This window comes from Eriocheir sinensis, chromosome 9, assembly GCF_024679095.1.
Source record: "Eriocheir sinensis breed Jianghai 21 chromosome 9, ASM2467909v1, whole genome shotgun sequence".
Lineage (NCBI taxonomy): Eukaryota > Metazoa > Arthropoda > Malacostraca > Decapoda > Varunidae > Eriocheir > Eriocheir sinensis.
In genome coordinates, this window is record NC_066517.1 from 22,442,540 (window position 1) to 22,469,686 (window position 27,147).

A 27,147-nucleotide genomic window follows, 5' to 3' on the forward strand; every position below is an offset into this window, starting at 1 on the left:
GAAGGGGGAGAAGGGGAGGAGGGGGAGGGAGCGGGGGAGGGAGAGACATAGCTGGCACCTCCCTTAGCCACATGTATAAGGAGATGCCAGAGCACACACACACACGCACACACACACGAGGGAGGTCACTGGTAATATCATAAAAAAAGTTGTCCAAGTTCTTTTTGTTTGTTTTTTAGGTCTTTAGTGATTTGTTTTGTTATATATTCTAACTTACATCTTTTTTTAATTTCCTTTTAGCATTAATTTGATTTCTTAAGTAGTGCACTGGTGTGAAGGTTATAAAAATCTCTCTCTCTCTCTCTCTCTCTCTCTCTCTCTCTCTCTCTCTCTCTCTCTCTCTCTCTCTCTCTCTCTCACAAAAAAAAAAAAAGATCGGTAAAAATAAACAAAATAAATAACACACAAAAAGTACATTAATAACGATCATAAACAAAATAAAACTATAAACAATCACCAAAACATAAAAGTGAAGGAGGAGGAAGAGAAGATCAACATAAAGAATTATTACATGGAGACAAACCAGCACATTGAAGACACAATATATGCCTTGTCTCAATCCCATTATCAGCTCATTGTTCTCTCACCTCCTCTTCCTCCTCCTCCTCCTCCTCCTTCATATCAGCCTACACCTTACCTATGCATGGAAACCCCCACATTGTCCTTTTTCTAACTCCTTGTCCTAATACTCCTTCAGCCCTCACATTCTCCTTTTTTTCTTACTCCTTGTCCTAATACTCCTTCAGCCCTCATATTATCTTTTTTTCTTACTCCTTGTCCTAATACTCCTTCAGCCTATGCATAAAAGCCCTCACATTCTCCTTTTTCTTACTCCTTGTCCTAATACTCCTTCAGCCTACACCTTACCTATGCATAAAAGCCCTCACATTCTCCTTTTTCTTACTCCTTGTCCTAATACTCCTTAGCCATCCATACCAGGTCTCATATTCTCCCCTTCTCTGTATTCTCCCTGTTCCATTTTATCACTCTACACCTTAGCCACAAATAAGAGCCTTCATGTTCTCCTCTTTTCCTTATTCTTTGCTTTCTTACTCCAACCCACATCATGCATAAAAGCCTCCATATTTCCTTTTTCTTATTAATCTTCCTCCTCACCAAAATGTGTGAAGAAGAGTTAGTACAAATTCAAAATAGTGGATCTTGCAAACACTAAACATGCCCGCTGCCACTTCGTGCTCTTAAATTAACAGAACTTGAAAGGAAGGAAGGAAGGACCGAAAAAAGGAAAGATGCAAGGAAGGAAGGAAGGAAGGAAGGAAGGACCGAAAGAAGGAAAGATGCAAGGAAGGAAGGAAGGAGCGGAGGACAGCAGTACCAAATAAACTCAACCTAAACCTAAAAATTTCCAACCTTTCGCTGTAAAATGGTAACGCATAAAAAGATAGGAGCCTTTTGCCACTAGACTGACAACATAACACCACTACGGATAAGAATTTTGTTGTCGTTAAAACAGTAACCTATAGCCACAAAAATTGAAACCGATCGCTGCTCAAGATTTATGAACGGATAATTTCTGCCAAAAAGGTTATAAAAAATCAAGTCACAGAAGAAGATCCATCAGAAAGAACAGCGTCACACAGCAGAGGGAGACGTGTTGTAACAGTAGATGCTTCAGAAATACACTCGCTTTTCCTTATCCTTCTTCCTTCTCCTCCTCCTCCTCCTCGCCAACGCACACCTTAGAAATGCATAACAGTGTATATATTATTCAGTTGTTATTTTTCATCTTCCTATTTTTTCTCCTAAACCATTTTTTTCGATTTGTCTCACTAACGCACACCTTAAAAATGCATAATAGTGTATATATTATTCCGTTGTTATTTTTCATCTTCGTATCTTCCATTTCCTCTTCCTATTTTTTCTCCTAAACCATTTTCTCGATTTGTCTTTTTCATCTTCGTATCTTCCATTTCCTCTTCCTATTTTTTCTCCTAAACCATTTTCTATGTCTTTTGCTCTACCTATCTTCCAGTTACTTTCTTCCTCCTCCTTTTAACCTTCTCCCTCCTCATCATCACTCTCCTCATAACCTGCTTTCTGTCTATAACTTACTTTCTTTCAACACGTTCCACCTCTAACAAATGTATAACAACTTTCTACTGTTTATCTTTTACCGCCCAAATTTTTCCACTCCGCCCAGGAATCGAACCAGGGCTCTCTCGGTTGTGAGCCGAGTATGCTAACCACTGCACCACAAAGCCCCCATAAGTCTGGGGTATATGTGAATGTATGTCACTCCCTTAGCAATGTTCCACTGGAAAGGGAGGGGAGTGTCACAATGTGATTTAGTGACTAAATGAAGGTTAGATAAGTTTATGGATGAGGAGAGCAGACGATGAATTACTAGTCCTCGCGAGCAAGCATGTGTAGGCTGAGAACGGGCCTATAGTAGTCTGCTTGTATAGTGTGTATAATGATTAGAAAATAGCATCTATATTTTCCTGTAGTCTCCCTTTGTTACTATTATTACTGCTGTTACTACTTAAACTACTACTACTACTACTACTGCTACTTCAACCACTCTTTTGATGTGCGAGGCCACAGCACGGGTAGGCTATCTCTTACAAGGGCTGGTGGTGATATTAGAGTTAGTGGTGAGGGCAGAATTACAAGGGGCTGGTGGGGATATCAAGGCTATCTCTTACAAGGGCTGGTGGTGATATTAGAGTTAGTGGTGAGGGCAGAATTACAAGGGGCTGGTGGGGATATCAGAGTTAGTGGTGGGGGCAGAATTACAAGGGGCTGGTGGTGATATTAGAGTTAGTGGTGAGGGCAGAATTACAAGGGGCTGGTGGTGATATCAGAGTTAGTGGTGAGAGCAGAATTACAAGGGGCTGGTGATGTTAGGGTTAGTGGCGAGGGCAGAATTTAATAACCAATAAAACAAATCTATTGCCACTAAAATGGTAACCTATTGCTGCTCGATCAGCTGCTCAAAATTCATGAACAAGTAACTTCTGACAAAAAGGTTAAAAAAAGAGATAAGATCCGTCAGAAAAAACAGCGTCACACATCAGAGAGCGGCAGATGCTGTAATAGTAACTGCACAATGAAGATAGGGATGAGAGAATGATGGATTGCATGTGAGTAATGTACAGCCACTTGGTAATGGCTGAAAAATCATCAATCATCAGCAGGATTACAAGTTCACTACCTCACAATGCTAACCACTCACCCGCTGCTCCACACCCCTCTACATATTTTCCTTTTCAAAGTCATAAGCAAACTATAAAACAAAATGTCCCCCAAAAACACAAAAAATAAATAAATTAGTAATGATTTCAGGCAATGCTAGGCTCAGAGCAGGTGGTAATATATATATACATGAGACGGCCAAGGAGCATGGATGAAAAAAATACCACCTCTGCTATCTAGCATTCCTTCACTTCTTTCTTATCTTCATATAATACATACATTTTTGTGTGTGTCAATACCTGTACAATTAGTAATGATAAGATTGTGAAGACATTGTGTGTCTCTTTAGAGAAAGCATTATGCTGCTGCTACTACTGCTAATAAAAATATAAATAATACCACCACTACCTCTACTGCTTCTGCTGCTGCCATTACTACTATTGCTACCACTACCGTGATAATAATTATAATGATATCGTCATTTTGAACTTATATTTCATTGTTTTTATTGACGCCACCCTTGTTTCCCTTTAACACCGCCCTTGCATATGAATGAACTAAATGTGAATCATGAACGCAAGTCTGGTGAACCAACAAAAGTCTATCCATCTGCTAAAGGACGTTCTAGCCTCTCAACACCCGCCACAACCATTAACCCTTTCTTTCTTTTTTTTTTTTTTTTTGCATTTTTTTTCCTTTACTAACTTATAAAAAGTGTTTAAGAAGACTTGCCACTTTCTAACACAGCAGAAAAATGTCTATGCAAACTTGTATTCCACTGAAGCAAATGGAAAAGAAAGCTAAAACATCCTTGCTGCTGTCTTGACTTCTTATTTTTGAGCGTCCCGTGGCGAAGTGGTTAACTTAGCCATTTATCAGAAAATTTATCATTTGGGGGGGGGTTACTTCTTGAGTTGTACCCATAAGACTAAATCACTTAATAGTCACCCACGAGTATTAGTACACAAAGCATGAGTAATGTGGAACAGAGATGGGTACCCTCCCCATGCACAGCATTATCTCTTCCTTTACAGTAAACAGATCAAGGGTAATAAACAAATGAAAAACAAAACACCCTGCTTAATCACTGCTCCAGCAAAAGCAAATAGGAGTGGCCAGAAGAGGGGTCAATTTTGAAAGGCTTGTTTACTTTCATTTACCCGGCAACAGCGACGGGCCAAATTTGTGGCTTTACCGTGTACCAGCGACAGGCCAAATTTTTGCCGTGATATAAACCCAAAAAACTAGATGATGCATAAACTGATCACAAATGCGTTGATATATATTATGAAATGGTTTGCGTGAGTGATGGATTTTTTCTCATTTTTCTCGCTAAGAGGGGCCTTTAAGAAACATGATCCCCGCAACTACCGGGTTACCCTTAGTGAATGTCAAGAGGCTGGGGAACTAGCTACCTATTCATCAGTGTGCCTCTCCAATGTGTATCTCTCTCAAAGCCATAACGGTGGTTCTTGTTGACGAATTTTCCTGTAGTCTCCCTTTGTTACTATTATTACTGCTGTTACTACTTAAACTACTACTACTAACACTACTGTTACTCCAACCACTCTTTTGATGTGCGAGGCCACACTTCCAAGGAGACTATGCCGTTTATTTAAGTTCCTTGTGTCAAAGGCATTTCTATATGTGTTATTACCCAAACTTACCCAAATTGACCTTAGCTAGCCCTATATGATCACTTAATCTAACTTTTCCCCAATTCTCCCATTACGCAACCACACTCATCTTACTCTTGTATAAAAGAAGCCTCCACATTGCCATTTTACCTAACATACCACTCCACCACACAACACAAGACAACCAAACAGTAAAATCCCACAGAATTAAATATCTGAGTCCCATATTATTTTTTTACAGTGTGATAATCCCTTGACAAATCCTAAAATCACACTGTCAGGTCATGCTGCTCTAAAAGTGATCAGCAGGAGGAAACACTCATGAGCAGGCAGGTAAAATGAGGTACTAGGAAGAGTCAAACAAGGTGAGCTCATCAATAAATCATCAGCAGGAAGTAAGTGCATGTTTAGAAATATAGAAGTGTTGAGAAGGAGGACTTAAGAAGCGATACATAGCGTTACAGGTCAGAAGAAGAAGAAGAAGAAGAAGAAGAAGGAGGTGGCCACACTAAAGCAAAGGGTAAAAGCAAAGTAAATCTGAACATATAGAGAGCTTAGCATCAGAAGACCAGAAAAAAGGCAGAGTATATTGCCAGAAAATGCCATCATAAGAAGTAGAAAAAACAATTCAGCTCCCACACTTACACTATCAAAAAGGAGTGGTCAAATTTAACCTGCATTATGTAAGAATGTCCCTAAACCAGACCATATTTCCAGTTTAGCATCAGAAGACCATGAGCAAGGCAGAGAACGGCCAGAAAATGTCCCCAGAAGTAAGAAAAAAATAGTTAGTCCTCAAAATTCATGGTAACTGAAGGAAGTGGTCAAAATTAGCCTTGTGAATTATAAACGATATATTCCTGAAATTCTGTTTACCTCTACACCTCAGCAGCTTTGATAAAAAGTAAAGAGAACAGAAAAAGAAGTAAAAACAATCATGTGTTCCCAAAATTCGCATTAATGCAAAGGGAGGGGCATAAACACAGACAGACAAAGACACAAACACAAACAGACACAGCGGAGGAAAGGAAAAAGACTCAGATAAAATATATAACAAGAAAATGTGAAGTGTAAAAATAATCTAACCCCACATGTAAAAAATATTGTTACTGAACTTCCCCTCGTTAGCCAGGGAGTCCAAAGCGGTCAGGGGGAAGGAGACACAGCGAAGGAAAGGAAAAAAAGACTCTGATAAAATATATAACAAGAAAATGTTAAAAGTGTAAAAATATATTCCTAAACCTAAATTAAAGCTTCACACCCCAGCACTCGTTTCCCGGAGTCCAAAGTGGTCAGAGAGGAGAGAGGACACAGCGGCAGAGGGTAAATGCAAAGCACCGGATAAAAAAGAATAAAATAAAAATGTAATTACCTTCCCCTGGCCGAGTTGTTGTCATTGGTCTCTTTGGCCTTGTTAGGAGGAGGCCGATTGTTTTTAGGCTTTTTGGCCCGTTTCTTCTTGGCGACCGCGGCAACTGTGGGGTTAGAAAGGAAGTTAAGACCCTCAGCCACCTCTCCCAACACATAAATAGTCAAGTTTCTCAGCAAAAAGAGGAAAAATTGGACTTACTGCGGCGGCTCATCTCGTTCTTGCTGCTCATTTTCAACCACTGATTTTGGGCGCGAAAAATAGACCGTCCTTTTCTCGGGACTGATTTCTCCTTTGACACTTATTTTATATCTAACTGAGACTTTATATTATATTTAGACCCTCTACGTTGTTCTTGATGATGGATTAGTATTGCTTTTTACCATGAAATACTGATTTTTGTACTACTATATTGATTTCTTCACCGACACTCACGTGCGACTTAACTTGAGCTTTCTATTATATCCAGACCTTCTTTGTAGCTGTTAATGATGAAATATTATTGTTTATACACTGAAAAAAATATTTGAAAGGATTTATGGCTGTTTATCAGTTTCTTATTGGTAATCTGTGTGCTTTAAGGTCGCTATCTGAGTCAATAGCGACGTTTCGAGTTGTTTCTGGCTTTCCTTTAACTTTACAAGCCTCATGGTACTCATTTAAAATTGATAGGATTAGCTTATAATTTCATCAAACCCCTATACCTTCTACCCTCCTAGCAGCGATTAAGACAGCTATAGACGCAATATTGCCCCTTTTCTGTGTTTTCCTATTAACAGTTGCTAAAATCTAAAATTCTTTCACTTACATCGGTGGCTGATTGCTGTAGAGATCATTGTACCACAGGACCAAGTGGAGAATATATAGGCCCATATTGCTTTTAAGAAGAAAGTAAAACATTGATCCTCCCATGTGCAGCTAGTACCACAAATACTCCTGCTACTTCACATTGCATACCATATATATTAGATAAAGTACTTTGTGATGTATATCTTGGCAAGTGAAGCTGGGTTGAAGTGTTGCACAAGCCCAGAGGAAACAATATAATGACAGATAAGTTGCCTCACAGTAACAACATGAATATAATAACATGAATTTTTATATGGTTCCCTTGAATATTCAGCTACTCGGTGGTCTGAGTGAAATTACGAGTGAAAGCTTTTATTGGGAAGTTTCCAAGCGCTGCAGCTGTACCGTCCCGAGGCGAAGACGGCCCAAGGAGTGCCCAACAGATGGCTCTGCCCCGGCGGACAAAAGACTCCTTGGATGCGCCCCTTGAAAGCGTGATCTTTTGACGTTACCAGAGATAGCATGGCTCTCACCTACAGTTCAATATACCTTGCATCCAGGGATGTATCTCTAGAAGGATTGTATGGAAGGCTCACCAGGAGCAAAGAGCACGAGATTAAGGAACTAAAAATTGCTTACAAATTATACTTAAGTCCATCGAGGACCCAACAACATTTCGGGGGTTTTGATCCCCACAACCCGCCCCCCAATAAATGCGGCCCTGCCTGGATCACCACAGAAATCGATATGCAGACTAGTTGACATTGTTACAGAGGCTCATTCTATGTTTATTACTCCATTTGTAATTCGGATTATCAGCCTCCTTTGTCACTTTTTGTATATCCATTACTAAATATATCGGTGAGTGAGAGAGCTTCACATTGCCACCCAATGATACGAATATAGTAAAGTTCAATACAAGAATGGTAAAGCTGGGAGTGTAGGTATAATTTTCTCGTTACATAGGATTGAAGTTTACAATTACCTAATAGAGCTAAATGGAAATTAACCAAACAACTCTCTGCAGACTATACAAAGGAGCATTAGATAATAGTCATAGGCTAGCAGCACGGAATAGGAATGTCCTTTACCTTTTCAGCCTTTGAGAGCCATCTGAAGAACATATATATGAGTGCATGTAATAGCTCCACGTACCGTAGATATCAAAGAAGAGGTTAATAACACTGGCAACTTTAATTCATTCCAATCTATGCCTGTAAAGCTACGTAAATGAATGAATGTAAATATTTGAACTGTGTAGGACATCTAATAAAGTGAATGCGGTCAGGGAACGCTCTCAAAAGGCGGAAACAAGTCAAATAAAGCAAAGATTTCCCCGGCATCATCAGCTGAATTAAGTCTCCCGTGACAGATGCACATCCATGTTTCCCAAGACAAAATCAATTACGTCAAACTAAATATCCAGTAGATTTATACACAAAGGAGAGGTAAATCAAGAATGTAATGCTAAATAAATATATAATAGCTTGTAAAAGGTGAAGCGGTGTAGTGATCAGCTGTTCCACCACAACATGGGAGGATGAACGAGTCCCTCTCCTTTTTCTCACCATAATGTCCTCCTCGAGAGTCCCGGGCCTTCGTCAACACGGCCGGCACCATCTTATGCAGAAACTCCACTTCAGGGAGGTGAGAAAGGCGCCCTGGAAGCTTAAATAAGATAAATACGAGCTTGTAAAGAGACCACGCTCCCTCCCTCCCCTGAGTTTCCAAGGGTGTCGGCTGTTTATATTTTCTTTTTCCTTGTTTTCTTGTGTTATTTTGAGTCCCCGATGCTGTGTACTAGTCTTAATATTATCTGTTATGCCTTAGAAAGTAGCTGTTGTTTACTGGGTGCCTCGGGTAGCTTTAATTAGGGTGTTTTTATTGTTTATATGTGTGCTCTTAGGTCGAGTTCGTGCACCCCAAGCTGTGATTTCACGTTCACGGCAACAGTCATGCTCACCTAGCGACCGTGAGCATGGCAGGCAGGCTTATGACCCCTTAACGGAAATAATGCATGAATATTCTGTGTATGAGACCATTAAAGAGCGACATAGAAGTCTCGAAAATTACAACGCGTAATTCTTCTTCTTTTTCGTTTTCTTGTTTGTCTTCGTTAGCTGTCCCATTCACCACCACCGAAAAAACTACTACTACTACTACTACTACTACTGCTACTATAATGGCCTTCTCTATCATCATATTCCCAGTAATGAGTCTGTACTGACGTCATTTTGCATTAGGCTTAACCATAATTGCCTTCATTCAAAGTACTATACATGTCTCCACTTCATCACAGGACAGCAAGAATATAGATGTTAGATCATTTTCTGTATCATGACAGCTGAGTAGTAATGTAATGAGTGCTATACCAAACTTACAGTCATGCAATACTATGGTTCTTGGCTGTCTTATGAGTGTTCATGCCATAGTACTTTCCACCTTCTATGATGACCTTGGTGAGGGTGGTGGGCTCTCTTGAGGGTCATGCTGGTCATTGTTAAGAAGGAAGGAGGGTAAGGATAAGGGACCAAGAACTGTACTGGAATTGATGGAGGAGGAAGACAGATTGAAATACAATGAAGATAAAATTATATGAAGATTATGACAGAAAATACAATAGTTTGTCACATGAAGAAAAAAATGTTAAAAGCTGGAAACAGAGAGAAATAAAGAATATATATACAAAGGAAGGAAAAGAAATGCTAAGGAAGGAAGATCAAGGAGAGAGACCTAGGAAATTATTCAAAAGAATGACACTAAGGAAGGAAGACCAAGGAGAGAGACCTGATAAATGATACTAAGGAAGAAGATAAAGAATTGATACTAAATAAAAAATATATATAATAAAGGGGAGACCAATGAGAGACCTAAGAAGCAATACAGAGGAGCAAAGACCAAGGAAAGAGACCTAAGAAGTAATACAGAGGAGGGAAGACCAAGGAAAGAGACCAAAGAAGTAATACAAAGGAAGACCAAGGAGAGACCTAATTGCATTGATATATTTACATAGAATTTCAGACCCCACAGACCCTATGGTCCAGACTAGGTGGTCTGTCCTTAAACCTAACTTATTCTACTTCAATTGGATAGCTCCAAAACTTTGCATTTCTACTTTAATTAATATTAAGTTGAAGGAAGCAATACAAAGGAGGGAAGACCCTGGAAAGAGACCTTAGAAGCAATTTAAAGGAAGAAAACCAAGAAGAGACCTAAGAAGCAATTCAAAGGAGGGAAGACCAAGGAAAGAGACTTAAGAAGTAATGCAAAGGAAGACCATGCGTGTTATGCTCCTATACTGGTGCCCTGTGCATTATTATCAAGATCAAGATCAAGAGACCTAGGAAGTAATATAAAGGAAGACCAAGGAGAGACCTAAGAAGTATTACAAAGGAGGAAGACTGAGGAGAGACCTAAGTAGTAGCTATTAATGATGTTATGGCCCCAACTATTGCTACTGTTAAGGTTAGAATTATTACAGACCACAACAAACACAATGAGCCCCCAACAAACTCAACACCATTTACCTGTGACAGTTACTTCAACAAAATATTATAATGATATACAAAGCAAGGAAAATATGTAATGAAATGCTGGTAGACTCACTTCCACTATGCTGTGACAGAAAAACACAACACAGGTCAAACACAAACACTTTACGGCAAGCAAAACACAGGAAAAATAAATGGTGCATTCAACTGCAGACTGAGACAGCGATGTGTGGGTAGGGAATGCTCTCCCCCATGCAGTGTAATGGTTGCGTGATGGTACCCCCAATCACAGACAGATCATATGGCCTATCACAGGGGATTGTGTGTAGATTCTTGGTAGGGAGAGTTCAAGATCTAGTAAGTGATGGAACATACATTGCCATAGTTGCTTTAGTATAGTTGTTATAATAGTTCTTGTTGCTGTAATTGCCTGCACTCATCGCTTCCTTAGTCTGGAGTTTAGTCACCAGCTCCAGACACAGGGACCTATTATACAGTGCTCCCCTCCACCTAGAAGCAACTTTCACAGTCCCTCATTAGTATTATCATGAGTTAAACCTATCATTGTGAGGTTCCTATATTAGTATTGTCATGAACTAAGCTTTCACCATTATCACAGACCAGACTTTTTCCTCACCATCCTTTGAATTATAATGAACTAAACTTCCACCATGATAAGGTTCTTCATGTCATCATCATTGTCACAGAACACACTCCCACTTCATTTTTGGTATTAATATTCATTTAATTTCCACCATTTTGAAGACCAGATTCTCACCCTGTCCTTTGTTTCCAGTTGTATGGTGAGACGAGGCAAGCGCGCTCTCGGCCCCGCCAAAGGTTGTTCTACCAGCTGCCACAGCGCCTGGCGTTCTCCCTGGCCGAGGTGGCTCCTGCCTCTGCCTTGGCTGCCGGGTTAGTCCTCCTCACCTGTGGCCCAGTGGGGATTTTTGCCACACCAGGATAACTCAGTTCACTGCTCTTCTTTATCATGTTCTTTTGTGTCTGTTTATGTTTTTACTTTTTATTTCATTCTTTCTTTCCTTCTTTCTTTCTTAGCCCTCCTCACCTCTGGCCCAGTGAGGATTTTGACCGTGTCATGACCACTCATTTCATTGCTGTTCTTTATCACCTTTTTTATTACCTATGTAATCTTATTTTTTTCTTTCATTATTACCTCTCCTTGTTTGTGTCTTGTTTGTCCATTTACTGTAAATCGGTTTCATAAGTCTTTACCTCATCATTCATATTTAAAATTTTACCTCCATTAACACACCACACACTCCAGTGAAATGTTACTTTGATTCCCAGATATGTGTTTTAAGTTTTAAGATGCACCACAACCACACAATTGCTCCTTTCAGCCTCCTCACTCTAAACATGATCACAGCAGTTGCATCACCATGAATGTATACCCTAGTCAATCAGTCAATCAGTCAGTCTCTCTACGTCATCAGAGACATACTACCTGCTACTCCTTCACCAAATGACCCCCTGACCTCCCTTCCTTTTGGCAGTCACGTGTTCCTAGGCTTCACAAAATGCGGCCAGTTCGTGCTCTCCTACACACACTCCAGCGACACCGACGACCACACGCTGCAGATGGAACACAGGTGAGCCGTTGTCTTCCATAAACTACTAACCCAGAACTCATCTTCCTTTAGACTCCTGAATCCCATGTTTACAAAACTGTTTCTCTGCTGGAATCATTATTTCTTTTTTTTTTCTTCTTTTTTTTTACAGCAGAGGAAACAGCTCAAGGGCAAAAAAACGGAAACAATAATGAAAAAAAAAGCCCGCTACTCACTGCTCCTATAAAAAGCGTTCAGAGGAGTGGCCAAAAGATAGTTCAATTTCGGGAGGAGAGGTGTCCTGATACCCTCCTCTTGAAAGAGTTCAAGTTGTAGGCAGGAGGAAATACAGATGAAGGAAGATTGTTCCAGAGTTTACCAGCGTGAGGGATGAAAGAGTGAAGATGCTGGTTAACTCGTGCGTAAGGGATTTGGAGAGTAAAGGGATGAGCTTGAGTAGAAAGTCGTGTGCGGCGAGGCCGCGGGAGGGGGGGAGGCATGCAGTTAGCAAGTTCAGAAGAGCAGTCAGCGTGAAAATATCGATAGAAGATAGAAAGAGAGGCAACATGGTGGCATGGTGTGAGACGTTCATTAGGTTCGTCAGTATTATTTTGTATTTTTAATCTTCGACGCTTATAACGGACTTTCAGTATTAACGGACTAAGCTCCCCCCAATTAGTCCGTTATATCGAGGGTTTACTGTACTTTGTTGGTGATTCTGTCATGTATCCTTGACCTACATTAAGAACCCACTGTACATGGTATCTTCCCTCCCTGCAGGTACAGACTCCACTGGTGGGTGTTTGTCCCCTACTCCCCGCTGAGGAAGGTGGCGGAGGTGATGCTCTTTGGCGACCAGACACTACAAGCAAACGTGTACGCCTTCGAGAATGTCTTCATCTCCCTCTGTCAGTGGCCGCGAGACATGTCGAAGATTCTGGTGTATGGCTGCAGGTGGGATGAGTCACTTTTTTTCTTTGTTTAGTTACTGAATTTGTCTTTTGTTACTGAACATCTTGTGTGTGGCTGCAGGTAGCATGAGCTGTCACTGTCTAGCTTCTTACTACTGAACATTGCTTCATTTAGGGTGAGGCATCACTGTTTTGCTTCTTATTATTGAACATGTAGGGCTTGGTATTTAGATGGCTCCTGTGTTTTTTACCTCTTGAATGCCATAGATAATGTTCCTAGAGATGGAGTTTTAGGGGTATAAAACTATGTTACAAAAGGAAGCCCTTTTCTTTTATTTTTAATACGTAACCGTCGCCGCTCCCACAGAAGTAAAAAAAAAAAAGCGTAGTCAAAAGAGAGGTCAATTTCGGGCTTGCTAGTTTGCCAGCCTCTCCAACTTCCCTAACACACCATGACCTTCTTCCCCCTAGCATGATCGAAGGCAGCGACGGCTCCAGCTCACAGACGCGCCGCTGCTGTGTCACCATCACGGCCGTGCCCTCGCTGGACAACTGCTCCGCCTGCTACCAGGTTGCCACGTCCTATGAGGAGGAAGGTGCGAGCAGCCTTAAGCGAGTGGTTCTCTCCGATTGTTGAGTGAAAGTTATCTTAATTAGGAATCACCCGTTATTGGTTGTAATTCTTCTACTCACAATAATGAATGGTTTTATATTTTCGAAGGAGTGGCTTGTGAATACAGCCGTCCCTCAAATAGTACGGTTTCCAAGAGTTCGGTTTCGGTTTTATGTGGATTTTCATTGAAGATTTTTTGGGGATTTTTAAATTTCCCGACAAGCAGGAAATTTAAAAATCCTAAAAGATCTTGTATGACAATCCATATAAAACTGAAACTGAACTATTGGAAACCGTACTATTTGAGGGACGGCTGTATTCTCTAATTATTGGCAGTAATTCCCGTGCCCACAAAGATGAAGGGTTGTAGTAATCATGCTGTTTTCCTGCTGCTGTTGAGGTAATTGTTTGCAGCGTGTGATATCTTGTCTCTCCTCACTACATATTCATGCCTACCCTAATGTTAATTTTCACATTACTAATTCTCACACATCATCAATACAAACTGTTCAAACTGCCTCAGTCATCTCTAGTGTGGCTCTTTTTGTTTTGTCTTTCTTTTTCTCTTCCTTGTCACACCCATTTCCTTCCTCTTTTGCAGCCAACCTATCCCGTTTTTCTTCCTTTCAACACCTTTTCCCTACCGCATCCAATCTTCCTCATCTCCACAGACCTGGCTGAGCGGTGGAACAGCTGTGCGCGGTTCAGCTGCCTCAAGCATGGCATCACAGTACACACCAGCTTTGAGATGGTGCCACCCTTCCCAAAATTCATCCCCAGCGTACAGATGAAGCGGCGTGGCTTTGTGGTGCTCAACGCTGGCAACTTCATCCATGTGCTGCATGTGGACATTGAGAACATGGACCGGCGAATGAAGGAGGGGGAGGTGGAGGGGCCAAGACTAGGCAGCATCAGGGTGAGGGAGGAGGAGGAGAGTGACGACGACCGGGACCACCAGGGGAAGGTCAAGAACAGGAGGGTGTCCGGGGAGCAGCAGCAGCAGCAGCAGTACATCACCCCCAGTCTGAGGTCCCGGAAGTACTGCCCGACAGAGAGCACTGCCAGCGACCCCGAAGTGGACAGTCAGAGCAGCTGTGAGGAGGAGGAGAGGGACCAGTGTGTGGGCAACAATGGCAGTGGACTGAAAATCACTCTTAATATGGGCAGCGGCTACTCCCACAGCGCCTCCACCACAGACAAGGACAGGGAGTGGGAAATCTTGATAGGCAGTGTGCCGGCGCGGGGCGAGGGACGAACTAAGGGTGAAGGGAGTGGTGGTGGTGGCGGTGGTGGTGGTGGAGGCAGTGTCAGTAGTGCAGGAGGGAGTGGGTGTCAGGGAAGGGGTGCCACTGAGGGCCAGGGCATCTCCCATACCGGTGAAACTAATGTCTGTGATAATAACAAAGGCCAGCTGGAGGGTGATGCGCCCCGGCCAGGCCTGGCTTGCAATCTCAAGCTCAAGGACTTCCATTTTCTTGAGTCTTCGCCGTGCCACTACTATGGCGAGAGCGACTATTTTAATGACAACGACTCAGATGACTCAACGTGGTGCTCCCACACCAGCGAGGAATCTCGTCGCAACGACCTCAGGGACCCGCCCGCCAGTGCGGGCGAGCGACACAGACCCCCGGCAGGCTGCTGTGGTGGGGGGCTCAGGGCTGACGACGGTATCTTTGGCTCACCACAGCAGCAGCAGGGCAGCAGGATGGTCCTCAGGAGCTCTAGTGAAAGTTCATGCGGAGAAAAAACGCCAACCAAGCAGGCGGAAAAGGAGTACGAGTTTATAGATGAGATTACAGACTCCCGGCATGAGAAGCTGAGCGTGTTCCGGCGCCGGAGATTGGCGGACAAGAAGTATGAGTTCTCCGATGAGAACATGGAGAACGTGCCCCAGAACTACAGCAGCTTCCGCAATCAGAGCCGCCGGCTGCTGATGAGTCCCTCGCGGTCCCCGAGGTTCAGGGCGATGGGTGTGCCTCTCTCGGAGCTGTCCATTGACCTTGGGGAGTCCTCGGGCCTCCTGAGGTCAGTGTACGAGAAGCTGCTCAGTCCGGGGTCCAGCGGGGGCTCGCCCAGCGATGTGCTGCGGCCCATCAACCAGAACATCACCAGCCCCATCCTGTCCCCCCGTGATGACCGCTGGAGAGAGGAGATTGAGATGCTGGAGAAGGTACCCACAGCAGGGGCCTCAGGAACATCCCTGAGTGGCATGCAGCAGGATAACATGCAGCACATTGATATACTAGTTCACAAATCTATTATATAGTATTATGTTTTTAATAGGAACAGATAACACATATTTCACATTACAAACTGATCTCCCTTTTTTCTTTTTTTATATATCAATTACATATTTTTATAAGCTATTTTAGTAGTAATCAGACCACAGTATATTAGCTTGACTAACTTAGGTATCAGTAACCCTTCTGATGGACCACCAAGGATGGCCCTAACTCTCTCCCCTTGACAGGCTGAGATGCAGCGCTGGAGTTCCCGTGAGAGTCTGGGAGTGTTTGCCCTCAGCCCCGGCAGAGTCCAGAAGTCCTCGGAGAAGTATACATCCGGACTCACCCAGAACAGCAATTCAGAACACACGCAGTCCATGGTTAGCATCTGTCTCTCCTCATCATTCTGCATCTCGTTAGCAGTCTGTTGGGAAAGGCCTTTTGTATGGCTGGTTTTAATACTTGTGGCCTTGCGGTATGGTATTTTTTATGGGGATCAATTATTCACTATGCCATTGCACACTAAACTGTTCAAGGAGTCTCACCCCCTCTTGCAAAGCTTTGAGAGGTGATTGGTTGGAAAAAAGGAGGTTGAAGTTAGGAGTCATTGTCACCTTGGAGGAAGGGTTAGGGAAGGGGCTCAATTTAGTGTACAAAGACTCAAGTAAAGAGTATCCAGCGTAATGTACCTGGCCATCGTTTGCTACTGAACCCTTGCACCTACCGTACTGAGACCTCGAGAACAGAAGCAGATTTATTAGCACTTATGAATGAACCTGTATTCAGTAAACCCTCAATATAACGGACCTGCTTATAATGGATTTCGGATGTAACGGCCAAGGTCAGATGGTTAGAAATTCACAGGAACTGATCGAGAATAGTTTTTGAACCAACCGCACCTGATAACCCCAGTAGCGTCTCCTAGCCACCTCACCCATATCCCTTTACCTGATCTCCCATCCTTTGGTTACAGTAGTCTTTTTCAGCCCACCTGATGAAATATTTTCCTCCTTGTGGTTCCCATTCAAATGAAGAACATATTTACACTACAAGGAAGTCTTATTCATCAATCCAGGACATAAATGTAATGGAAAATAGCCAAGTGTTCGTGTGTCAGTGCTAACACAGCTTTAAGGAGTCACCCTTAAGGTAGGTTAGGTTAGGTTAAGTTTGGTTAGTGTAAATTTATTTGGCACATGATATAGGGTGCCTGAAATATGCAGCGCAGGATGGGACAGTGGCGGCAGTCCACTACGCCGGTCGGTGTTGCGAGAAATACCTCCTCGCAGAAATAAGTCGCTCTGCTGTCCACCAAGCATGCGCACTGGGGGAATGCACAACAGGAAAAACATTAATTTGCCTAATTTTGTTCTAGTTTGTCCACTTGTGATCTTGTGAGCAATGAGTGATATATAGAAATAGTAAGCAAGTTGAACCTCTCTCTGCGAGCTATTTAGCTTCACTATTTAGTGGTTAGCAGATTAATGGAACCGTGCCCACCACTGGTTGTGCCATAACTCATAACTTTAATCACTCTACACTAAACTGACCAAGAAGCCAGTTTGGTGTACAATTACTAAGTAGAATTGCGTCTCAACAGATTTTTTCTTGCAGAGTTGTGTGGTGGACTTCAACCGGCGCTACATAGAGGTGGATGACGAGCTGGTGTCCATCATCACCGACATAGAGGGTGAGTCAGTCTTGAAATCCAAAGTGGATGAGAACATTAACACTGATGAGAATATAGAGACAGGTTTGGCCACCATTGCTTTCATGGGCTATAATATGGTCTATCCGTTGAGAAGGTTGATAATTCCTGAAAAAGTTAATAAACACAACCCACTTCATGTTATCTCAGCAAACAGGTTATAAGTAAAGGAATGAACCTGTTGCCTTAGGACGAGCATTACCTTTGACTAGCCTAGGGTAGAGTACTGTGGAGTGTCCTTGGCCTCACCTCCCTCCCCTCCCTAGTGGCCTAGACGATGAGCTGAGCATGGCAAAAGAGGGAGAAAAGTGTGTGTGGTATGGAGAGAAGAAGCAAGTGGATTAGGGAATCATTGAAGGAAGGGTGGACTTGTGGGCAGGGAAGAGTGATTGAATTATAATAGGGTAGAGTACTGTGCAGCGTCCTTGGCCTGACCTCCCTCGCTCCCTCCTCCGTACCCTAGATGATGAGCTGAGCACGGCCACCGGCTACCACAACGCACTGCCACTGGAGGTGCATGGCTCGGGATACACCCAGATGCAGATGATTTCCAACACCAAGGCTGAGAAACTGGTAACTCTTCCTCCATCTAACCTCAGTAGTTGCAATGACTGCTTATCCCAATGAATCTATCTTCTACCTCTTCCTCTCCTCAGAGCACTCATTTTCTCCTCTTATCTATCCATCCTTCATATCTATCAATTAAGATCATTGTGAATGCTTTCTTTTCATGCACAGACTCTATATTATGTACAGTGGAAGGCACAATTATCTTCCCAGTTTTGTCTCAAGATTTGTTGAACCTAAGGAAACAATGAGATGTACCTAGTGGCAACAGCTGTTTCATTGGTCTGCCCAAGTACCTTCCTTTCAGCACAGCACCCATGTCAGTGTCCTGTTTTATCTCCCCGCCCAGAATGCTCCGGGAGTGTTGGTGAAGCAGGTGAGCCTTGACGTGGAGCAGTTTTGTCATGAGATGGCTCAGCGGCTGTGCACAGAGTCCAGCAAGAAGTACTTTTTCTGCAATGATTACAATGTGGAGATTGTTGATGTAAGTTCATGATGCCCTTTGGCTACAAACTTAATAATACATGTTCAGTTTACTTTCTGTTTTCTTTCATCAGTTTTTTAACACCTCCATGGCCTGTGGAATTTTTGACACCTAGAGAAATATATGTCAAAATCTTATTTCCCAAACAAATGTAGAGATATAAAAATGTGTAATTTTTCTATGACTGCAACTATACCTGCTACTACTACTACTACTACTACCACCACCACCACCACCACTGCTACTACCACTACTACTGCTGCTTCTACATCTGCCACTGTGACCACTCCCAGCAGTACCCCCTCAACCTGCCTTCTATCACTAGCCCTCCTCCCCCTCCCCAGGTGTGTCCAGACAGCGGGGACATTGTGGCACTGGCTTCCATGTTGGTCCAGGCCGCCACGCTGGTCAAGGGTCTGCCCAAGACGGCGCGCTCCCCCCTCAGCTCCCTCACGCGGCGGAAATATAAGACCACGGCAACCTTCGTCTTCAACATGGACACCAAGCAGTATTATGTGGTGGAGAAGGAACCCCTGACAGAGACCGACCCTTATTGGTATGAGCTTCTGTACTATCATTCCAAACCTAACAACCTAATCTATTGGTATGATGAGTGCCCTTAGTGCCATTGTAAATCCAACAAACTAGTCTGTTGCCATGGTGAGTGCCCTCAATACCATCTCTAAGCTAACCTAATCTAATCTTATTGGTACAAGACTCTTCACTGCTGGACTGTAAGCTTGCCTTTCCAAACCTAAACCCATTCAGTGCTAGAGGCAGTGATGCTTGCCAACCCTCCTGGTGCCTGGCAATTTTATTTTTTTCTTTGACTTAATCACTGTAATATGACAAAACAAGTAATAAGTGCTCTTTTTTACTCAATCACTATGTTATGACATAACAACAAGTAATATGTGCTCTTTATTTTTTATTTATTATTTATTTTTGCTTAATCACTATATTATGACAAAAACAATAAATATGTGCATGTGGGTAGTTAAGTTGACATTTTCCATGACAGAATGGCATGCGCAGCTACAATAGCGGGGATGAAGGTCGGTGCACCCGGACCATAGACCGTGAATTTTTTGGTAGATACGGTGTGAGTCGGTTATAGTGATGTAGTTTTTTGGCGTACGTACTCTCGTATGAGGTATATTATGAGTTTTTAGTATATTTATGCATGTACGCAAGGGGAACGATGTATATAATGCATATAGAAGGTGACACAGTGGCATAGAATACATTCAAACCATGATACATATTTATGGTATTGTAGCACTAATAATATTTATGTACTACATCTTTTAGTATGTAATATAATTACCATCATGACTTATAACACTTTTGTGCACATTCATATGTATGAATTAAAACACTATTGAGGACACTCGTATGTAAAAATCATGCGCGACATGTTTCCCAAACGAGAGTCTGAGGTCGACTGACTCAGTGTCCCAAGAGCGCAGCGAGGGCCAAGGAAGGGGGATGAGAGGTGGAGGGGAGAGGGGGGGGGCTTTGCAGAACAAAGGCGGCCCTACAATCCAAGCAAGTTTTCATGTACTGGCTGTACTGCTTATTGTGCTGCGATTTTTTAAAACTTCAGTCCTTATATATATGGATATGGCACTGAGGGGTTGGATTGGGTTGTCCATATTTTATTATTTTTTTTTACATTAAAAGAAGCAGCTTAAGGGCACTGAAGGGCTTAGTGGTATGGGATCCTTTACTGTTGTGCCTAAGGGAGGCCTGTCTTTGTCCTGTGATAACTTCTACACACCAAGTGCAGTTTGCTTTTACACAAACTTTAATAGCGTATGACATCCACAATTTGATCTTAAAACGGTGTTTGCACTATTTTTTTAACCTCACCAGGCTGATCATCCATTCATAAAAAATATACAGTGCAAAAGTATCTCAGTAAGCCTTACATGTACTGAGGCATTACTGTATAATGGAAATACATACATGAGCAAGAACTTCGTCTTCACTCAGCCTTGTGCAGTAGTCCTTGAGGTGTTTGTGTCGCTTCAGTTTGGAGACCATGGACTGTGAGGTGGGTGACGAGCGTTGGTGGCTGGGGGCACGTCAGGCGGCCAGACAGCTGCGGGCCCAGTGGTCCTGCCCCACAGACTACTACTCCAGTGTCAAGGTCATGACCAATGAGCCCTTCCTCAAAGGTATGTGTGCAGGGCTTTAGGGAGACATCAGGCATAGTCATGCACCAAACTTCATCATGATCATCATCATCTGCCATTATTAATCTTCTGCCCAACAAATGTCTTTCCCAATATCCTCCACCCTTCTCTGTCTGGTGTAAGAACTCCATCCTGCTCCATCAAAGGTTTCTTTTAGTTAAAGGAAAAAATTAGTACGAAAGGATTAAATAATTAGAATTGTTTTTTGTATGATTGCTATTTTGGCAGGTAATATGGTCGCAAACTTTTTTTTTTTATAAGTACTCTAAAAAAAATTAACGCTTATAATTTCATCTGTTTTTCTGTTTACCTTGACTTCTACAATTTTATGTTGGCAGCTAGTTTACTTTGGTTATCTATCATTTATCAGTTTGTACATGATATAACTTTGCCCTCATTCACTCCTCAGCAATACCTTAGATATGAACTAGGAGGTCAAGTTCTGATGTAAAAAACTTGCCTTACATCAAACAGATCACAAGCTCTGGCCTCTCATGGTAGCTTATTGGTTAAAGAAATATTGTTGATACTAAATATCCCTTCATTTTCAGGAAAATCTCTGAACCACATCATGGAGAGCCAGCACCTGGTGGCCCTGGTCCTGGGGCCGCAGCCTCAATGTTTGTGAGGTGCCTTGGCTCGCCACCCACACAGCCACTGCTGAAGCCAGAGCGGCGCCACATTAGCTGTGTGTATATGAAGGCGTTCCTCACGTGGGCTTTTGGGCAAACTCTTCGAGGAAAAATTAAGCTAGGAACAAATTGATTACTCAAGGCTGTCTGATGCTGTTCCTTACCAGCTTCAGCCTTTGCCTCGAAGCCTGTCAGGGAAGCAGCAGCAGCAGCAGTGCAGCCTCACTGGTATCTGTGTTGGGCACCTTGTGTACCTGCCAGCCAGGGCTTGGCTGCCCAAGACTTCTCTGATGGCACTGAGGGCCACTGCTTGTGCCATGCCACAACTCACCACAATTACTACCTTCTACTGGGGCATTACTATTTATTTGAAGTCTTGTTGCAGTTGTATAGCTGTATGTATTGTGAACAGTTGCTTGTCATTCTTCATATATGTCCTGTTTTTTTGCATATTGCCATGTAGCCAAAGCATGTTGCTCATTCCAGGTCAAGGCTCCTCCTGCAAGTTTCCTTTACATGCCATTTTACTCGTCACTCCACTCCAGAGCAGCTCCAGCACCAGCACCATCAGGCGGGTGGCAGGGAGCTGCCAGCCTCATTAAGTACCCATAAGTGTGTTGTTTCCTTGCATCTCAATCTGTCGGACAGACCAAGTTGGCTTAGGACAGACAAGAGGTATTACCAGATATTTATTACTTTTAACATGGATTTTATTTTGTTCTGTCAATGTTCCTTACTCTGTATTCCATTCATGATGGCTTGCATTGCTGCAAACATACTTTGTTTTTAAGGACACTTACTTTGTGGTACGTGTCTAGAATTGACCCACAGACACTCAATTCAGTTCATACTTTGGTTTACAGAAAACCAACTATCAGAAGGTACAAACTTAACTGTATTAATTTCTTCTTGACTTCCTACTTGTATGAAGACTGTGTTCTTTTTAAAACTATAAGTTTCACCAACATTTTGTACTGAATTAGGCAGTTATGCTCACTTGTACATACACCAGGGAAAGAAAATCCATAATTTATGTTAGAAATTGTCTTGAAGGCCTATGAAGTAATGACATGGTGTCTTCAGGTGTTCAGAGGTTAGAGGTGACCTGGTAGCTCTTTAGGTGTGTGTAGCCAGGCAGAGGAAGGAAGGCCAGGGCATATGTATCATATGGATGATGTGTAGACTACAGTGGAAAGATTGTTTAGTTGTTATTGATTCAGGAGGACAAGGACCCGCACGATAGAATGAACAAATTATTGACTTAAGCAGCAATGTCTGGTGCTCTGTTCTAAGGTTAGCATTGTATTTGGCAAAGAGAAAATGACTGGACTGACACTTCCATGCAGTGACCTACAACTCATGGTGATAACTCATCTGGGATCTTCCCAGTCATATAAATGGCTTCAGTTCCTCATATCTTTCAGACAATGCACTTATAACTTCTATTTCTATCATGTAAAAATTGACATTTTAGGAGTGTGCAGACAGATGTGTCTGCAGCCCCTTTGACAGTTAGTGATCTCTCAGTAGAGTCTCGGCACAAACCTTGCCCAGTGTATTTCTTCCTTACTCTGTTGTGACTGACAAACCGCGACAAACGTGTGCTTGTAGTATTTGGACATTTTGTATATTCTTACGAACACAAGACTTTATTATGGAAAATGGAAAACTAATTTATTTATTTCCAGTTATGACTGTCTTTGATGACTATGGTGAGTGTATAATTTACATGATGTTAAGGAACAAGTATTTTTTATCACTGAAGGTGCTAAGTCACTGATAGCCATCAGAACACACATTGTGTGTCAAACTGCACAATTTATATTTACCTAACCTCTCTTTCCTTTTCTGTAGGAAAATTACTCCAAATCTTTGCCATAAATGTGATACTTAACAACATCTTCCAAGATTCACAAGTGTGTCTACATTGACTAGTTCAGTTGTCAAGAACATGCTGACACTAGTGTTCCCTTCAGTATGACCGGTGTAGAATGCCTCTGACTATAACCTTACAATCAGGTAAAAATGTCATGTACATAGAATGCCTTTACCTCCTCCACTTCATCCTTTACAACATTGCCTCCACACTTTTCCCAACACAGAGCAAGATTGTCTGCGCCACATGACAGCCAGAGGTATTTCTTCATTAGTCACCTCACTGTGTCCAAACATGTTTCCATTTAGTTGCCATCAGATATTTCCTGTGTGTAATATCATTCATGTGTCAAGAGTATGGCGGACAGTGATCAGTTGTAAAATTCAGTGCCTCGGACTGGCTGGTGCGAGCCAGCCACAGGTTTCTCAAAGGCTAGCCAGGCAACACACTCCTGTCACTTCATGTTTGTGCAATACTACATGATGACACTAATTATACACAAATACATGCACATGCACACAGACACACACACTTACACATGCAATGAATAAAACTAATTGCCTTGATTTCACTATTGACAATTTAAGGATCATTAAAAAGTAACCTGAGTAAGTTTAGAATTCTAGGAGCAACAAATTATGACTAGATTAAATTTCATACTACGTACAAGATTCTGAAGGATGGCCTTGACGCTTCATAGGGCACGACCAACTCGCCTTGACTCAGGAGCTTCGGGCATCTTGAAATATTACCGGGTGAAGCTGACTGAGGCCAACAGGACCCAGTCTTGTATGTGTCATAGCAACACACGGCACGTTTGCCAGTCAGTATGCACTATGGCCGTTGTCAGGGTTGGGCTGTTGGGGCTATAGCCATGATTTTCTTGTGTGCGTAGCTCTGAATCCTTTTTTGTAATTAATTTGAAGTATTTCAGACTGGTTTCCTTTTGTTGCCCTCAGATGGCAGAAAATATTGTCAGACAGTAAAAGATGAAATTTTCCTGGAAGAGTATGCCCCCAGACCCACCCATAACTTGCTCCGTCATGGCAGATTCTACAAAATTGGACTAAGCCCCAATGACCCAAGTGTCTGGCAACGGCACTGATGCGCACCATTCCAGTTAGTACTCATGTCAGGAAAAATACTGCTCTGAAAAATTAAGCTAAGGTGTAATCTATTGAATATTAGCAAAATAAGGATTAATAAGCTTTCTTTTGACACTGGCAAATTTTAATACACCAGCTCTGTTTTCCATTTTGCAGAGTATCTTGACCACTGTTCAGAAGAGTACTTTTTAGCTTTTCCCTGATATTAGTACTTATTAGAATGATGTATACAAACTGTTGAACGTACCCTGGCTATGGAGGCACGTCACCCCATCGAGTCACAAGAACAAAATGACGGAGCGTCTTCACCCCAACATCGGATTCACTCTCAGACACGGCTGCATTGTGTGCAATCCCATGGCTTCCATAATACCCATCATTTGGTACTCACTGAGCTTGACAATTGTTTTCCTAAGTTACTGTATTCAAGTTGATGCTCAAAATCACTTAACTTTGTCTTCAGTCTTGTGAAACGTTCATTGCAACCACTCAGGGTGCCCTCAGGAATTGTCACAGAACACTTTGTGGAAACATGAAAACAAAGTTAGCCAGATTGGTGTTTAGAGAGCGTCCGAGGGTGGGGTGGAGGCACAGGCAAACCCAATCTCAGCAATAACAAGTAGTCTAGGGTATTACAATTGTGCTCAATATTCATTACTTCTGATCAGACTACAGTGAGGTCTCAAATAGGGCAAGAGTAAAAATTTAATGGCACAAGTTACAAATAATAAACAAAAACTATAATGTATATTCAGCAAGTTTCCAAGAAATAAGCCACAGACGTTAAGGAACTAAATGATGATAAACATTGATGAGTGAAAATCAAATAACATGACCAAATTATATAAATTAAAAGAGTAAGAATTAAAGAAAGCTTGAGCTAGTGTAACCACCTAATTCTTACTCTATTCAGGATCCTACTGTAGTTTGTGATGTAAATTAAGAGGATTGTGTCATTAGGAATTTAACTTGGACTGAGTTTGTATCTGTTTGAATTCTGATGTTCCTGTTGACAAACGCAGCCGAGACGAACTACACCAGTAAGTTCCTGTAGTGAGGGTGATCCACGACGCACCAAGATACATAGATCTTAGGAGCCAGAGTGTGTCTGTGTTCTCCCAGTTCATGTCACAAGATTGGAAGTTTTGTTGATATTGTTTTGTTTCTGTGTCCAGTTTAAGCTGTGTTAAATTTGTCCTCACTCCATCCCCATTTTTGCACTAACATCAAGGGAAAAATGAGCTGGAAAATTGAGTTTAAAGAATAAAAATGAAATACTGCCATTGCAGTGAATCATTTATGTACTTCAGCTTAATTTTTGAGTTGCTTTTTCTCAACATGTGCTAAATGGGATGGTGACACAAAATGCTGAACACTCCTGAGCTATCATATTTATGTACCTCCCTCTCACCCTTTATTGATTTCTTGTATGTATGTATCGCAAGACTGCTTACCTACCTACCTACCTACCTACAATGTGCATTTCTGTCTCCTCTGAGTATTAGGTGTTGCATCCTGAACAAGTGAGGACCTGAGTAGTGTGTAAGGGAAGGATTTGGTTGTCAGTTCCGTTAGAGTCCAATCACCAACTTGTGTACTCCAGTCCATTAGTACATGTATCGGGGAAAACTATATATGGCAAACTGAGCCGAGGTGTAAGAGTTGTTAGAATGCATATTACTACCACTTCTAATACTATTATCCCTCCCCCCTCCACTGCTGCTACTACCTAGTAACACAACTAATACTATTTCTCCTCCTATTATTACTTATGCTTCTACTTCTCTTACAGTTGTGACATTCAGAGCTGTTTGCTGCTCACCATCCATTCTCCCTGGAGCTAATGACCTAACTAAACAGAAGGTCCAATTAGCACAGAGTTCCCTTCTATCTGGCAATGGGTTTAAAATTCCCCTGTTACATTTTTAGCTTCTGTTTTAAAGTAAATATGTATTAAACACTTTTTCCTTTGGCAGTTGGTTTTTATAAATCTGATATTTTCTTCGATCTTTTTACCAAACAGGAGTACTCATTGAATCTGTGTTTAATACATTTTTTTCTGACTGGTGATCGTTTTTTATAAATGACATTTTGGGGGGATACTCTTTTTTTTCCCCCAGACTGGAGTACTAATTCAACTGGTGTTCATGAGTTGGTAAATCTCCTCTACATTGCAAGCAAATGCTGGGGGCGGCAGGGCTCGCCTCTGCTGCCCAGGTTTTGATAAGTTGAAGTATTATAAGCGACTTCCCCAGTGAAGGAAACTGTGGACCTTTTTTATATTGTATCAGAAGAAGAATATAGTTTTGTTAGAGGACAATGTAGTCAGGCCACTTTTGTCTCATTACCCACATTTGTGTACTTATGTATCTATTACCATGATCAGTAAATCAATATTTATTTTAGTTGTGTTTCTTTGGGGCCACATATTACCAATGTCTACAAAAATATGATTATGTTGAAATGAATAGTGGGCGAGTAGTTACTGTGTGCGTCCCGGGTAATGGGCTCTCACCACCACAGGCTCAAGGACCAATTGCATATGCTCCCAACTTTACCTTTCATGAGAACTGTGCAATGCCGTGGTTTTTGATTAGGGGTTTATGATGAATAATGAATGGTTTGAGGAGCTAACAGCTAGAATGCCTTTGACATCATGGTGGCGAAGTGGCACATCCTCCGGCAACTCATCATTGGCAAATCTGAAACAATTGACACCCTGGTGAGAGCAATTGGTGTGTTACACAATTTCATGAGGGACAGGGAGGGGGTACCGACAGCCCTTGACGGGAGGGGTAAATATGTGCCTGTCAG

At 42.1% G+C, this 27,147-nt stretch overlaps 1 protein-coding gene and 1 long non-coding RNA gene across 6 annotated transcripts in view; one reads left to right on the forward strand and one right to left on the reverse strand.

The window, feature by feature from the left end:
- LOC126996159 (uncharacterized) overlaps nucleotides 1-6,449 on the reverse strand; it is a 24,310-nt gene extending 17,861 nt beyond the window's left edge. Inside the window, exons 1-3 of one of the 3 annotated variants that reach the window (XR_007751028.1) lie at nucleotides 6,364-6,449; nucleotides 6,166-6,268; nucleotides 1,677-1,699 (exon numbers count right to left, since the gene is read on the reverse strand). This is a non-coding gene — a long non-coding RNA (uncharacterized LOC126996159). Of the gene's footprint in view, nucleotides 1-1,676; nucleotides 1,700-6,165; nucleotides 6,269-6,363 lie in introns of those variants that run through there. The other 2 variants (XR_007751027.1, XR_007751026.1) reach the window with 2 other exon arrangements.
- Nucleotides 6,450-8,435: 1,986 nt separating this feature from the next.
- Nucleotides 8,436-26,738, forward strand: LOC126996160 (uncharacterized). Of its 3 annotated transcripts, none has more exons than XR_007751029.1 (13): nucleotides 8,436-8,598; nucleotides 11,239-11,357; nucleotides 11,960-12,055; nucleotides 12,794-12,967; nucleotides 13,396-13,520; nucleotides 14,209-15,707; nucleotides 16,008-16,142; nucleotides 17,377-17,452; nucleotides 17,934-18,043; nucleotides 18,387-18,521; nucleotides 18,866-19,077; nucleotides 19,543-19,612; nucleotides 20,556-20,671. XR_007751029.1 is itself a non-coding variant. In XM_050856382.1 (13 exons), exons 1-13 carry the CDS (start codon nucleotides 8,524-8,526, stop codon nucleotides 21,345-21,347), a joined length of 2,979 nt encoding a protein of 992 aa, XP_050712339.1. In that variant the 5' UTR covers nucleotides 8,436-8,523; the 3' UTR covers nucleotides 21,348-26,738. The 3 variants fall into 3 exon arrangements, 2 of the variants coding, with proteins under 2 accessions (XP_050712339.1, XP_050712340.1); XM_050856382.1 differs by lacking the exon at nucleotides 19,543-19,612 and adding an exon at nucleotides 21,271-26,738 and having other exon boundaries at nucleotides 20,556-20,701; XM_050856383.1 differs by having other exon boundaries at nucleotides 19,543-19,576; nucleotides 20,556-20,659.
- The last annotated feature ends 409 nt before the right edge of the window (nucleotides 26,739-27,147 follow it).